Source organism: Meriones unguiculatus, chromosome 14 (genome assembly GCF_030254825.1).
Source record: "Meriones unguiculatus strain TT.TT164.6M chromosome 14, Bangor_MerUng_6.1, whole genome shotgun sequence".
Taxonomy (NCBI): domain Eukaryota; kingdom Metazoa; phylum Chordata; class Mammalia; order Rodentia; family Muridae; genus Meriones; species Meriones unguiculatus.
Window position 1 is genome coordinate 14,998,384 of NC_083361.1, and position 15,336 is coordinate 15,013,719.

Below are 15,336 nucleotides of genomic sequence, written 5' to 3' on the forward strand. Positions count from 1 at the left end.
TGCTAGGCAAGCACACTTTCTAGCACTAAGCCTCAGCCCGAGTCTAAACATGTTTTTGTTGGTGGTGGTCGTTCGTTGGCTTTTATTTTGTTTTGAAACAAAAGAAAACAGGGTTTCTCTGTGTAGCCTTAGCTATCCCGGACTCGCTTTGTAGACTAGGCTGGCATCAAACTCACGTTGATCCACCTGCCTCTGCATCCCTGAGTGCTGGGATTAAAGGCATGTACCACCGTGACCAGCCTGAACATGTTTTTTTCAAAAGACAAGATCTTATACATATGAGGGAGGATGGACAGCTCTTAGTCACCCAGAAGGCCAAGATGCCAGGATACTGAGACTTAAGTCAGGGAAGGAAGGATGTATGGGCTGCTGGATGGTTGGTGGCACTGGAAACTACAAGAATTGCAGCTCTCACTGAGCTAAGGGTTAAATGGCTCTCAAAATTGAGCTTCTAGACACACCTGCAAGTCCTCAAGCAAGCTGCCCTGCTGCCATCCACAATGAGACAAGTAGCCTGGGAAACTTGGAGTGGTCCATAAGGCTCAGTGCAAGCGCTGCTGCCAAAGCCTGACACACTTGATTCTGGCCAACACTCTAGAGGTGGTCAGCAACCAAGAACTCTGCCGTTCTTAAGCACTATTAGCAGATGGACTGGAAACATTGCCTTCAATAAAGCATACAGAATTTGATCCATTGATTCTAGTCTAAGGAATTCACCTTTGGCTACTTTTGCACGTGTAGTAAATTCCTGCTCTAGATTATTCCTTCAGATATTTTTAATGGCTCTCCTCTAGCCCAGCAAGATATCCAAAAGAAAGAAGACCATGGGGAAGAAGGTGGCCCTAGGCCCCACTGTCAAAAAGAAACAGGAGGCCAAAAAAAAAAAAAGTTAAATCCTTTGTTTGAGAAAAGGCCCAAGAACTTTGGCATTGGACAGGATATCCAGCCCAAAAAGAGATCTCACACGCTTTGTCAAATGGCCCCACTACATTAGGCTGCAGTGGCAAAGGGCCATCCTCTATAAGCAGCTCAAAAATCTCTCCTGCCATTAACCAGTTCACTCAAGACCCCAGACTGGCAAACAGCTACCCAGCTGCTTCAGCTTGTCCACAAGTACAGGCCAGAGACAAAACAGGAGAAACAAGGGCTTCTGGCCGATGCTGAGAAGAAAGCTGCTGGGAAAGGGGACGTCCCAACTAAGAGACCATCCGTCCTTTGAGCAGGGGCCAGTACAGTCACCACCTTGGTGGAGAACAAGAAGCCTCAGATGGTGGTAACTGCCCATGATGTAGACCCCATTGAGCTGGTGGTTTTCTAGCCTGACCTGTGTGGAAAGATGGGGGCCCTTACTACGTCATCAAGGGAAAGGCCAGGCTGGGGCGGCTGGTCCACAGGAAGACTGGCACTGGCACCACTGTTGCCTTCACGCAGGTTAACTCACAAGACAAGGGTGCTATGGCTAAGCTGGTGGAAGCTGTTGGGACCGATTACAATGACAGATACGATGAAATCCACCGCCACTGGGAGAGCAACGTCCTGGGTCCTAAACCTGTGGTTTGTATTGCCAGGCTGGAAAAGGCAAAGGCTAAAGAACTCGCCACTAAGCTGGGTTAAATGTACACTGCTAAGTTCTCTGTACATTAATATAATTACAAAAAAATTTTTAAAAGATACTTTTAATGTGTCACTGATGGGAACTAGTAGTACACTCACCCAAATCCAACCTGAGCTAACATGCAATGTGCAGACTGTATGGACCCCACTTGCTCTGCTAGCCATGCTTTCTGGGCATATGTGAATGTGCTGCAGGGTATTTCCGCAGCACCTGCTGGGACAGCACTGCCTTCCAGATCTAAGAAAATGAAACACATTTCTCTCTAAAGTTTTCAAACAGAGGATCATGTTGTAGTACTTCTGCGGTGAAAAAGAAAGACGCCATAAAAAGAACAAAAGCAGTCTACACGCCCTGCTATAGGATGTCTTCCAAGATAGGTTAGGTGTGAAAAGCAAGAAGGTAGGAGGGAGAGAGAAGGGGCAGGGAAGGAGAGAGAGAGAGAGAGAGAGAGAGAGAGAGAGAGAGAGAGACCTGTTGGAGTTGGGAATTAGTGCAGATGCTGGAGGCCCTGGGAATGATCCATAACACCACAATTTAAAAGAAGAGAGACATTCTTCACTGGTGGACTGTTACCTGGAAGTGTAAGCTGAAATAAACCCTTTCCTCCCCCTAAAAACAAACAACACAAAGCAAAGCAACAGGAGAAACCACACACACTATTGTGTTACTAAAGACTGGGTATATGGTCCCCTAAAAAAGTCCTTTTTCAAGGTTGGACATTTAGACAAAAGCCCTCAATTCCCCAGGGACTTGAAGAAAGTTCCTGCTTATTTCTGGCAAGAGGAACATGTGGCTCTCCATTAACTTATGGCTGCGGTACCTTTCAACTTGTTAAGGTCAAATGCTACCTCAACCCTAGCACACAAGTCCCACCCCAACTCACAAGACCCCTTTCTCCCATTCCCATTTGACCCTGGAAATATTTCTCTGTCCCTTCTCGTTGCCTTGGCAATTTGGAATAAAAGTTTTCCCTTTTCACCCACAGAAGATCTATTTTCGTTTCTTTACTGTGCCCATTTTCACTAGGGAGATGGTTCAATTATTATTGTGCTTGCTTTGCAGGCCCAAGGACCAGGATCTGAGTTCAATCCCTAGAACCTGATTTTTTTTTTTTTTTTTAATTAGACAGTCAGGTATGTTAGCACAGATTTGCAACCCCAGTGCTGGGCAGGTGACAGGCAGCTACCTGGTTCTCTTTGGCCTATTTAGTGGACTCCAGAACTATGAGAGACTGAACCCCCAAAAAAGAACAAAATGATGGACAGCACCTGAGGAGCATCACCCAAGATATCATCTGACATGCAAGCACATGCACACACAGCTCCCACGTGCACACAAAACCACCAAGAAGAGAGAGTAGGTGGATAGGAACAGGACATCTTTGACTACTTAGTTGGAAGGACACATTAGTGTTCATCTCCTGGAAAGGGAACTTCTGAACTGCTATCAGGAGCATAGTAAACCTTCAACTATTTCTTTTTTATTGCTGTGCTGAGATTGAACTCAGGCACATGAGGTAAGTGCTCTTCATGAGCTGTATCCCCAGCTTCCTCGCCAAAATATCTCCAGCACTGATTAGATGACTGGTCCCGCTCTCCCCACTGGCCTCTGAATAGGGCTCCTAGATAGGAACAGTGACTCCAAAAGCATCAAGAGAGCAACGAGTGGAAGTGGGAGCCTGCTCTTGGTGGCACACTGAAGTGATAGAGGGGGCTAGTTCCTGAGATCCAGGTCTCTCCTACTTTGCCTGGGAAAAGAAGGACGCTTCTTTAATCTTGCACCCAGAGGAACCAGAGGAATGGTGTGTGAGAGTGTGCATGCACGCACAAGCAGGCAAGCTTCAGGTCTATAAATGGGAGAGTTAAATGGCTTTTCCCGCTCTTTACAAAGGAACACGCAGATGACTGGTTTTTAGAATCTCCAGGCAACTGCAGTCCATTATCACAAGAGGCTCATGGAGGGGTTAAGAGTGGAGGCCCAAGAGGTAGCCTAAAAAGGGCTCATTTACCTGGGGACACTATCCAGGAAGTAGGAAGGCTAGAGTCCATCTAAAGCCTCACCTGAGCCAGAAAAGCCACTACAGGAAGAAGTGTAACTGTGGGCTTTCTCCCTGTCGACATGTACACAGCAGACAGCCAAACATTCATGGGACACTATGGAGCAACTGTCCCTAGAATTGAACTACGTAGACGCACTACGTACTAGCTCTCCTTGGATAGCATTGTCGAAAAAAGTGAGAGGACTCGAGGGACCAGAGGTCACCTGCCCCGCTATGAGATCTACATGACTCTGAAACCTACACTATGGCCCTCAGTGTACATGGAGGCCCTAATGCAGAGAGCTGCAGGGGTTCCTGTGCAGCAGGGGGACACGTCCCCATTACCATGTGCCCTGGTCAGCAGTGTGCACACTGAGAGATGGGAGGGTTAGGTTAGATGGTGAACAAAAATGACTGTCTCCTCTGGAATTTTCTCTCACTTTTTTCTTAAGCACTGTATGACAAATTTGCTTCCTAATGATTTTTGAGTGAACTACAATGGCCACAATTTCAAAATCATTAATAATTCATGACCAGAGGCCATAAACACTACATAATCTCTACAGGCAGGAACCATGAATACTTGTTAGAGGCAAGGCCAAGAATATTTTTAGCAACTGAACTGAAAGTATTTATAGCTGCAAAGCAACCATCAAGGGACATTTCAGAACCAACTATGGCAGTCCGCACCTCTTCCAGGCAGCTTTTCCTTCCTTTGGAGCCTGGTGGCTTTATATGGGTACTTCTGGGTTGCCCATCATTCCCCCTCTGGACCTGTGTCTGTGGTATCTAGAGCCAGTGGTGGCTGAGGGGCCGGGTGCAGGCAGAGTGTACACAGTACACAGGGAGCCTATCTTCAGCAGGCTCGGGTGCCTCACACTCTGGAAGCTCATTCTCATCCTCGGCTGCATGTGGGCACTGCACTTAACACACTGGGATGTCTGGATCCACACCCAGAGCATGATTAACTAGTCTGAGGAGACCTAGCAGAAGAGCTGAAAACTGGCAGTTAGGCCAGGTGCTTTGAACAACCCTGTAATCCCAGCGCTCTAGAGGCAGAGGTGGGAGGTGCTCAGGTTCAGGGGCTGGAGAGATGTTTCAGTGAATAAAACAAGCATTTGCCTCACAAGTGTGAAGACAAGAATTCTGATTCCCCAGAGCCAACACAAAAGCCTGGCAGGGGTAGCAACCACCTATGTAATTCCAGCACCTGGGAGGCAGGGACAGAGGATCCCTGGGGCATGCTGGCTAGCTAGACTAGAAAAAATAGGCAAACTCAGAGTTCAGGGAGAGACCCTGTTTTTATAAAGGAATGATGATAATAGTCGAGTAATACATTCAACTTTAACTTTGGGCCTCCCCACAGGTGCACCTGCATACACTCACCCATATGCACACGCACGCACCCACACCCATACACACACACAGGAGAAAGAAAGAAAAGGAAAAGAGGGGGGGTGGGAGAGAGGAAGGGAGAGAGAGAGAGAACTGCAATAGGACATGAGTCAAACAGCACTACTTTTTGAAGGCGGCCTGGGTTGAAGGCGGCCTGGCAAGCTCACTGGGACCCACACACACCACCCCTCACTGTGTCAGCTCATGACCCCACACAGGTAGAGTCACCATCTGACCCAGGCAGAAACTGCATTTTCACTCTCTGAGGAGGGAGTAGCCCACAGAACTTCAGTGAGGAAGAAACATGGCATGTGTGCCCAGCTGACTGTTCCAACCAACCCTAACAAAGAGAATTCCTGTCTTTGCCTTACCTTTCATGTGACATTGCTCGATCTGAGGCTGGTAATCTGCATAAGGCACACAGTGCCACCAAGTAGTGAGGAAAGGGGTACAGAGAGGCAGGATGGAGAGGGACCAGGGAGGGAGTCCCCTAAGCAGCAATGTGCTATTAGCTTTGTTCTTGATTTTTCTAAGCAAACCAGAAGCCTGTTGAGACAGTCAGTCGGCACTCTCTTTTTCAGAGGGCCTGAAGCCATCTTAAATATCTTTCAGAATTAAACCTGGGCGTTGAGATAAACAGCTTCATGTTTTGTTTTTCACTTCAAGCACTTTTTAGAAGAGAAATGATCTGAAAAGCTCTCAGGCAATTGGCACAATGGAGCTGCTGGGAAAGTGGTAATTAGGAGGTTCTGTTGCTAAGAGAGGGCAGAGAAAGAAGGAACAGGAAGCTCGCTTTATTCCTTACATCCCCACCCTTTTCCTCTCTCAGGGACATGGGACTTGATCAAGGAGCCCGATGGTAACATATGGTCCTTATGCCACTTCCTGCCTACCTGAGCTTTAAAGGTCTTCTGTTTTCTTTATTCATGTCTCTCCAACTTTGACTATGTTGTTTCCTCGGACTAAAAGACCCCTACTCATTCTTCAAGAGGCAGCCTGACTATCACCTTTTCTGCAAAGACTTCTTTCTTTTCATGTTTCTTTAGACAAGGCCTTGCTATACATGCTAGGCTGACCTTGAACATCATTCCTCAGCCTTTCAAGATTTTAGGCCTATCCACATAGCTCTTAAAAAGCCTGCCTTTCTTCTCTCTTCCTTCCTTCTTTCTTTTCTTAAGATTAATTTTATTTAAGATTTATTTATTGAACTATGTGTATGTGTGTGCCTATTTGGGAATGTGTATATGAGTGCAGGCATCTGTGGACACCAGGATAGAGTGTCAGATTTGGAGCTAGAGTGGTTGTGAGCCACCCTATGTAGATGCTGGGAACCCCATTCTGGTTCTCTGGAAGACCAATGCTCACACTTAACTGTTGATCCCATCTCTCTAGCCCAGCAAAGCCTTTCTTGATACTGCAGACAGGGTTAGGGAATGTGGTTTCTGCCCTGCAATCCCACTTTCTCTACCCTATAATGGTAGTGCAATGGTCAAGGGGTACTTGTCTTCCAAGTACACACCACAAATAACAACTTTTGTCACACCATCCTTTAGTCCTGAGCAAATAAATAGGCTCAGTTTTCAAGAATGGTCACGTGCTGTGTGAATCCTTGGGCTCAGCCATTAAAGGCTCACAACCAAAAAGACAAGAGGTGAGACCTAGTCTCCAGTGTGGTGGCACACTTGTAATTCCAGAACTTAAGAGCAGGAGAGTCTCCAGTGTAAGGCCAGCCTGGGCTATATTTCAAGTTCTAGACTATTTGTCTATCTGGGCTAAGAGCTCCTGTCTTAGGGAAAAAAAAAAAAAAGCCTATTTCTCTACCCCTTTCCCCTCTTTTTTTTTTCCCCACCTTTAAACCTGGCCTGCCCTATGGCTTGCTCCTAGACTCAGCTGAGCTTAAAAAACAACCTTTCATTCTTAGAAGTGACAGAAGTGACCCCCTACCCTTTGGAAACCCAAGACTCAGGAGGTTTTGCAGCTGGCACCCTGTCCTCTTAGCCCCACTGAGCAAACTTGATTGGTTTGCTGAAGGAGACAGCATGTGGAGAATGAGGTACCTTGACAGCTACCCAGCAGGCTCCACAGACACAAGTGAGCCGTACTGAGAGCAGGGAGTCTGGCCTGTCAGCAAAAACCCAAAGGAGGCCAGGCTGCTGACTATAGACTCAGGAAGCAAGAGTATAGCTGTTGTTCTAAGCCGATGAAATCTGGAGTGAGTGTCACACCAAGACAGATGTGCTCTGAGAAAGAGCATTATTACAAGTGACAAGCAGTCAACAAGTCCAGCTGCCAGCTCTCAGTTGGCCCAGGACTCAGGCTAGGAACGCTCTTCAAGAGAAAGGAGGAGATGGTCACAGAATGCCTGTTCACCCTCTCAGTCTCCGGCTCTTGCAAATAGCAGTGGATGGAGTTACCTCTTTTCTCTCCCGAGAGCAGGACCGGCTTCTCTCCACCTTCCGCAGGGCCTGACCTGTAGCAGTTCAAAAGCAGAAGCAGAGATTAAGGCTGCTTGGGAACAACTAGTTTATCACTGCAAAAGCTTTTTATTTGCAAACTGAAAAGACAGGACCAATCAAAATGAGATGATTCTAAGAAAATGTAGCATGTTATTATAATGGGAAAATGGCACACTTTTGAAATGGACCAACGGCAAGGAAAATGGTAATTCACACACTCACAGTATTTGACTGTAATGAACAAAGCTCCAGCCCTTTAATCTGGGCCATTATCTGCACTCTGAAAGGGCCGGGGGACTGTAGTTTTCCCTGTCGAATTACATTTCTATTAGATTGTTTGGAATTACATAAAACGCCTTCCATAAAAAATGCCTTCTGCCGTGGGCATAGCCATAAACTTAGGTGGGTGCATTCTGAGGTGCTGCACCAAACCCCAGACTCACAGCTCAGGTGATGTGCAGAAGTGAATTAGCGGTAATCACATGCGCTTCACATAATGGGCAATTTCAGAGAGAATCGTTGCTTTTCTCAAAACGCCTTAGACTAGCATTTGAAGGTATGTGTAAATTCAATAGACATCATCTCCTGCAAATGCATCCTTCCAAAAGCATGTTTTCACATGTTTAGGAGTAGGATCTGGATGGAAGAGGTAGGGCCTTGGCCTTTGCAAACTATATCCACACCTGGTTCTGGCCTGTGCTCTCTGCTTCGTGGTATATGCCATGGAAATAGCCAAGGCCTCATAGGAGAATGCTACTAACAGAGCCACTACTGTTTTCATGCCTCCACTGACACAATGAACCTCACACTGTGAGCCAAAGTTAAACCTTTCCTTCCTTAAGTTGTTGATTTCAGGTATTTTGTCTCAGCAACAAGAAAAGCGACCAAGATGCTGCGTGAAGCTTTAGCCCCAGCTTATGGGGCTATTACAAGGTGGTAAGACCTTTTGATGGTAGGGCCCAGTCCAGGGAAGTTAGGTCTTATTGGGAATCAAGCCCTTCCTCCTCTCTCTTCGCTTCCTGGCCACCATGAGGGAGCATCCTCCAAATGTTCCCACTATGCTGTTGCTGCTTTACCACAGGCCCAAAGTCAACGGACCAAGAGACTATGACTAAAACCTCCAAAACTGTGAGCTCAAACAAACATTTCCTCTTTATAAACTGATATTCTCAGGCATTTGTTACAGTAACAGAAACCTGGCAACACATCTGCTCTGTTCACAATGACCCCTTAACCTAGCCTTTGTCTTTTCCTCTTGCCACAGTTCACAGGGCTAAAGCCCTGGGGCAACCATGACCATATGTAACCCTATGCTCCAAATCTCAGTACGTCATCCCAGAGATGACGCCCAACCCAGGCACTTGTTTTGGAGACACATAGAAAGGGTCAAGGCAGGGCTAATCCTGTTCGTGAGCTTTGACGCCATACATAGCCCTGGGTCACCTGCCCTGGGACTGACAGAAAGAGGTGGCAGCATGCCAGGACAGTAGGGCATAATATGAAACTCCAGCACGCTTTGTGATCCACAGACACACCCTTGAAGCTTTTCTCACAGTGTATGTTTCTCTTTCCACCTTAAGACAACAAACTATTTAGGATTCAGTAATCTTTAAGGAGCCTAGAATAAGACACTGTGACATGGAGTGTCCGTGGTGGACAGACTAGGGAGATATACAGTGACAAGGTACTTGTCTAACATAGGCAAGGCCCTAGGCTTCATCCCCGACACCACAAAAATGATGATGAGGGAGGGTTTATGTGAAGATGGGAGTTATATGGGAATTCTGTACATTCTACTTAATTTTGATGTGAATACGGAACTGCTTTTTTAAAAAATAAATAAAGATTTTGGGCTGGAGAGATGTCTCAGGGGCTAAAAGCACATATTGTTCTTGCAGAGGACCTAAGTTCAATTCCCAGCACCCATGCCAGGCAGCTTACAACCACCTATAACTCCAGGTTCAGGTGTTCAGACACCCTCTTCTAGCCTTCATAGGCACCAGTCCACCCATGCCCCTACCAAACACAGTGTTTGCTAATTTATATACAAATCAAGGCAACCAAAAAAAAAAAAAAAAAGAGCAGAGTCTAAGAATCAGGAGATCTAGTTATTGGGCTAATTTAATTATGGATTCATGACACCCAGTGTTCACCATGTGGATTCCAAGCAGATCCTTGGGATGTCCAAAAAGGACAGGCAGTCTAGTCTGCCCACACAAAGCAGACCCACATGGGTCTGGGCCTGGAAGAGACTACAAGGGCTGGAGGCCAGAGATGCCAAAAGACCAAGGTACGTACACAGAGGGACAGTGCTGGCCTAGGGTAAGGCAGGGGTGGGAGGGCTGTTAGGGCCAAGTGGAACAGCCTAAGTCTGGCAAGGCCCTTCCTTCGTCAGTCACACCAACCAAAGCTCTGCTCTGGGAGAACAGAGCACCTTGGAACCCTTGCTAAGCTCCAGGCTCTCTGGGGTGTAGCTGTCTCCTGATGGTGTTAAAGCTAGAGGTGATGGCACATGCCTTTCATCTCGGTGCTTGGAAGGTAGAAGTAGATTACTGTGGGTTTAAGGTCAACTCCCACCACATAGTGAGAAATAAATAAAATGAAAGAAAGGTGAGTCAGTCAACCATCACTGGATTTGCTGTTCAGCTCCTAAAATTCCGTTACAGGCTGGAGAATGGCCTAACAGCAGCAGAGTGCCTGTCTGGCTCATATAAGGCTCTATGCTCCATCACCACACCACATACACACACAAGGAAAACAAAATGAAGTTTTAACACAGTGAAAACAAAACTTAAAGGTGGGCCACACACACAAACTTTAACTACTGGGTAAAACTTGAAGGCACATTTCTCTTCTGGAGTTAATTAGAAGTGTCTTTATTCATTAAAGTGGAAAATAATTTGCTTATCTTCCAGTGCAGATAATGCACTCTAATTATGAACATTTGCGTCTAACCTCCCTAGAAGCTGACTGGGTCCTTACACCCAGGAGCCTCTCTCTCTCCTGCAGGTAGCTCCATGATGACCACTTCTCAGCAAGAAGAGAAGGGACATATTCAGATTCCTCCACACCCGCCTGCTGCATCTGGCATCTCAGAGTGTCCTCCTACCTGTAGCTCATTTATTCTCACAACAACCAAGAGAGAGAGAAGTGGGTAAAGGTGACATTAATATCAATATCCACTGCCTGCAAAATGAAAGGGGTGTTCCTCTGCAAGGTGACCTGCCTACATCAGCTCCAGAGCAATAAATAAGGCCAGATGTAAATGCTACGTGTGTGCTTTGCTTTAGAGGACAGATGTGTGCCTAGGGAAATGAAAAGAGACGTGAACCTGCTGAGCTTTTGTAAATAGAACACGTTTTCTCCCGTTTATGGCTTGAGACGGGCTTTATCTGCACTTCGGATTTATTGTCAGTGGTTAGGATCTGACACTTCAGTTTTACTTTGCTCTAGATGTACATAATATTCACTGCCACCTTTAGTGGGAGCCATGTCTTCATCTGAAGTCATCAGGCAAGAGGAAAATCGTGTCAGAATTACCCTTGAAAATGAGCTTATACCATTCACAATGGACAGGGCACAGCTTTTTAGACCCACTGCTGGGGACTAATGCACATGTGTAAAATCTGGTGCGTGTGGAAATATATAGTACATGATAAAAATACACATGCAAAGTATTTCTTTATTACACCCCTCATTAAGCTATTCCTAGTCAGCTGCTCCCTCTATTTTTCTCTAGTTGGGCAGGGGAAAGAGGTGAAGATACAGGCAAGAGAGTGGTTCTGCATTCATGGAAGGTCAGCACCCGGATGCCACAGTTCTGCTGCACTAGCCACCTGTCTGCATCAGCTGTGTTCTTCCTGAACCCTCACAGACACTTTTGTTAGCCAGGGATCAGTAAACACCTTCTATAAAAGGCCATACAGAAAGCATTATTGACTATGTAATGCATAAGGTCTTAAGACTATAATATCTGGCACGGATACTTTGCCACTGTAGAGGAAAAGTAGCCATGTGTAATAGGCAATTAAACAGCATAACTGTTCCAATAAATCTTTATTTTCAAAAGCAGGCAGCAGGCCAGAGTTGGCCAAAGGCTTGCTCTTTTACATTACTTTTATCGGTGCTGGAGATTGAATAATTCTTGCTTTAGAGAAATGCTTATTATTGTCACTGGTATAAACCAATGAAGTAAGGGGAGGTAAACTGCAGGTGAATGACTGAAAGGCTTACCAACTGTCATTAAAGTGTGCACTTAACTGTCGTCACCATCACTGGCACTGGCAGCATGATCATCACCACCATGGGTTACTACTGTGGTCAGAGTTTAGCAGGTGCCAGGCACTAGGCTCCAAGCTGGGAACATGTATCAACTCACTGACACCTCCCAGCTGCTTAGGAAATTGACATTGCTATTATCCAGTGTCAGATAAGGCCATGAGATCCAAAGAGGCCGGGACACTTGCTCAATATCACAAAGCCGGTGAGTAGGGCAGCCCCGGTGGTGGACGGCCTTAATCTCTATGTGTCACTGTCCCTCAGCCAGGTCATTAAGCCAAGCCTACGAACAAAGACAATACAGCAAAGTGCTGGGGAGGAGTGTGAGAGAAGAAGTCATTCTATGATGCAGCATTTAATCTGTCTCGGGTTCCCAGAGCAATTAATAAGGAGATTAGAAGCAAATGGCTCCCTGGTGAAGCTGGCGTTCCCTTCCCACCAGATGGCTTCCTGAGAAGATCTGGAACAAATGCCAACCGTGGAGGGGCAGGCTTGGCATTCACTCTCCCTTCAGGGCTTTGGAGAATAAAGGTGACTCATGCAAATCCCACAGCACAGAAAGCCTGGGCCACAGAGTCCACCACAGGAACTAGAATAAAGGACTTGTTTGTCTCCAGGAGAGTGATGGTGCTTCCATGTTGTACCCAATGAGACCAACTTATTTTCTGTTGTCAAAGTATGATGGTTCATGTTGTATTTTCTGTGTGTTCATGCAATTTAATTTATATTAAAATTACCCTTCTCACCTAACAGCCTGAGAAAAATGAAAAGGAGCTAAGAAAGGCCTTGCTGGGTGGAACACAGAATGGCTCAGCTCCTTTGGAGAACATATTGGCAACATGCTCAGAAGCACAACGGCCATTTTCCCTTGGAGCTGGCAAGTCTTTACGGGAAACTTGCTGTGCAGTCCACAACTTCTACAAGCAGGAAGTGTGTGTGTGTGTGTGTGTGTGTGTGTGTGTGTATGTGTGTGTGTGTATGTGTGTATGTGTGTGTGTGTGTGTATGTGTGTATGTGTGTGTGTGTGTGTGTGTATGTGTGTATGTGTGTGTGTGTGTGTGTGTGTGTGTGTGTATGTGTCTGTAGAAATGGTTCAGTGACTGAGAGCACACAGTGTCCTTGCAGAGGACCTGAGTTTGGTTCCCAGCACTCATGTCAGGTAGCTCACAACTGCCTGGAAGGGAAACCCCAGGGGCTTTGACACCCTCTCTGGCCTCTGAGGGCAGCTGCCTCAGTGGTGAACTACTGGATAAGCTTGGCAAGCCACAGGATAAAAAGCTGAAAGAGGGTTGGAGCGCAGTGGTGGAGTGCTTTGCCTTGCATGTATAAAGCCTAGAGTTCAATGGTCAGTACTGAAAGTAAAAGTGACTAGAAAACATAATTAAGTAAAAAGTAAACAAACAGACAACAGCTGGGAGAGTGTACAAGTTCAGATGATGTATTCTATACTCCTCTAAGATGGCCACAGCTAACAAGCAACTGAGGGACAGCTCAGTAGGTAAAAGCACTGGCTGTTTGTGAGAGGACTTGGATGCAGTTCCTAGCATCCAACTGTCTGTAACTCCAGGTCTAGGGAAGCTGATGGCCTCTTCTGGCTTCTGTGGGCACTGCATACATGTGGTGCTCAGATATACATGCAGATAAAACACTTATAAAACAAAAGCAAACAAATCCTTTAAAGGGAGGGAGGGGGAAAAGAGGGGGAGAAAAGGAGGGATAGAAGGATGGAGGGAGGAAATAAAAGTATGAGCTGTGAAGATGGCTCAGGGATTAAATGGAGTTTGGTCCCTTGAACCTGCACAAGTGCCAGGTGGGCATGGAAGGCCTCTTCTAGCCTCAGAAGGCAGAGACGGGGGGGGGGGGGGTCCCCCCAGAGCAAGATGCCAGTGACACCAGCTACATCAGCAAGCCCTGGGTTATACTGAGAGACCCTGTCTCAATAAATAAGGCAGAAGAGTTGGAATGATTCTCAACATCAACTTTGGAACTCCACAAACACAGGCAACCCCCCCCTACACACACACATAACACACATACACGCTGTGCCCACACAAATATAAACATGCACATACACATATCAAATATAAATAAAAAATAAAAATTCAGGAAAACATAACACATGAGAAGTGCTAAAGGCTTTCCCATGGGAAGCCTGTGAGGGCTTAGAGGGAGTCTGTTGAGGACATGGAGCAGCTCCGTGAACTTCATGCCTGGGAGCTTGCTAGAAGAACACACATTTGTAGAAGGATGAATCCCTCAAGAGATCACCCTGGTGTGGCATGCACAGAGATAAGAATGAAGGGATGACAAAATATACTAACAACAGTTTCTTAGCTAACCCTATGGTAATCTTGCACTAATTTGAGGGCAAAGGTTTTACGGAATGGCTAGGGAAGATAAGGAAGGGAAATAGGAAAAGATTAAAGAAGGCCAGTCAAGACCTGTCCCATCGTGGCTGAAGATCTTTCACCAGCACTGAGCCTCCCATCACTGTGGCTTTTGAAATTCTACACTTTCAACTATAAAGCTCTAGGTCAAAAAAGTAAAATGACTTGCCCAAAGTCCCAGAGCAAGGAAGGGAATCTGATAAGTGTGGTGTCAGCACAGTCCTCAAGAGCCAGTGTCATTTACCCATGCCCCACGCACCCTCTGCCCCACTTCAACTTCCTGCAAGCCTTTGAACCCTGATTCTGGCTTCCACCTACTGCACGGTAAACAAACACATAACAGTTACGTGGGTAAAGCAGCTCCATGGCAGATTAAAACAGTGGTCAGGCAGGGATGGTGCACACCTGCACGCGGGAGGCAGAGGCAGGCAGATCTCTGTGAGTTAGAGGACAGCCTGGTCTACAAAGCTGTTCCAGTACAGCCAAGGCTGAAACAGAGAAAACCAATCTCAAAAAAACAAAACCAAACCCCAGTGTGGAGAGCTGTCCAGCCTCCTTTGTGCTTAGCTCCAACCACTGATTCCTATGTAAGAATGTGGGCCTTCTCTTGCTAGCTTTATTACTGTTGTTGTTATTAAAGACTCTGTAACCCAGGCTGACCTTGAACTCTGTGCAGTCCTCCTGCCTCGGCCTCCCCATGCACTGAGATTACAGGTGTGCACTACCACACCTGGCTTGTTTTGTCAGTTTTTATTTTCCCAGAGAAGTTGTTTGGTTTTGCTGTTGCTGTTGTTGTTGTTCCTTTTTGGCATTTTTCCAGACAGTGTTTCTCTGTGTAGCCTTGGCTGACCTGGACTTGCTTTATAGACCAGGCTGGCCTCGAACTCATAGCAATCCTCCTGCCACTGCCTCCCAGAGTGCTCCCAGGGAAGTTATTAATTCAGTGTTTTGATTTTTAAATACTGCCAAATTTATTATTATTACTATTATTATTATTGAGATAGGGTTTCTCTGTGTAACAACCCTTGCTATCCTGGAACTTACATTATTGACCAGGCTGGCCTTGAACTTAAAGAGATATGCCTGCCTCCTGAGTTTAATAATTATTTTTACTACATTTATTTTCCACGCGTGTATGTGTAGGGGGGGAGCTAATCCAGAATTTAG

The 15,336-nt window shown here is 46.2% G+C and overlaps 1 protein-coding gene across 7 annotated transcripts in view; it reads right to left on the reverse strand.

Moving 5' to 3' along the window:
- Nucleotides 1-15,336, reverse strand: part of Katnip (katanin interacting protein) — a 171,949-nt gene that overhangs the window by 142,523 nt on the left and 14,090 nt on the right. For 5 of the 7 annotated variants that reach the window (XR_009585450.1, XM_060366866.1, XM_060366869.1 and 2 more), the window contains exon 2: nucleotides 7,463-7,518. The exons of 1 other annotated variant lie outside the window; for it this stretch is intronic. Coding sequence is in view for 3 of the 6 variants with exons in the window: in XM_060366866.1 (XP_060222849.1) it covers nucleotides 7,463-7,518 (56 nt within the window). In the remaining 3 variants the exon portion in view is untranslated. Of the gene's footprint in view, nucleotides 1-7,462; nucleotides 7,519-15,336 lie in introns of those variants that run through there. One more of the 7 variants, XM_060366870.1, reaches the window with a different exon arrangement.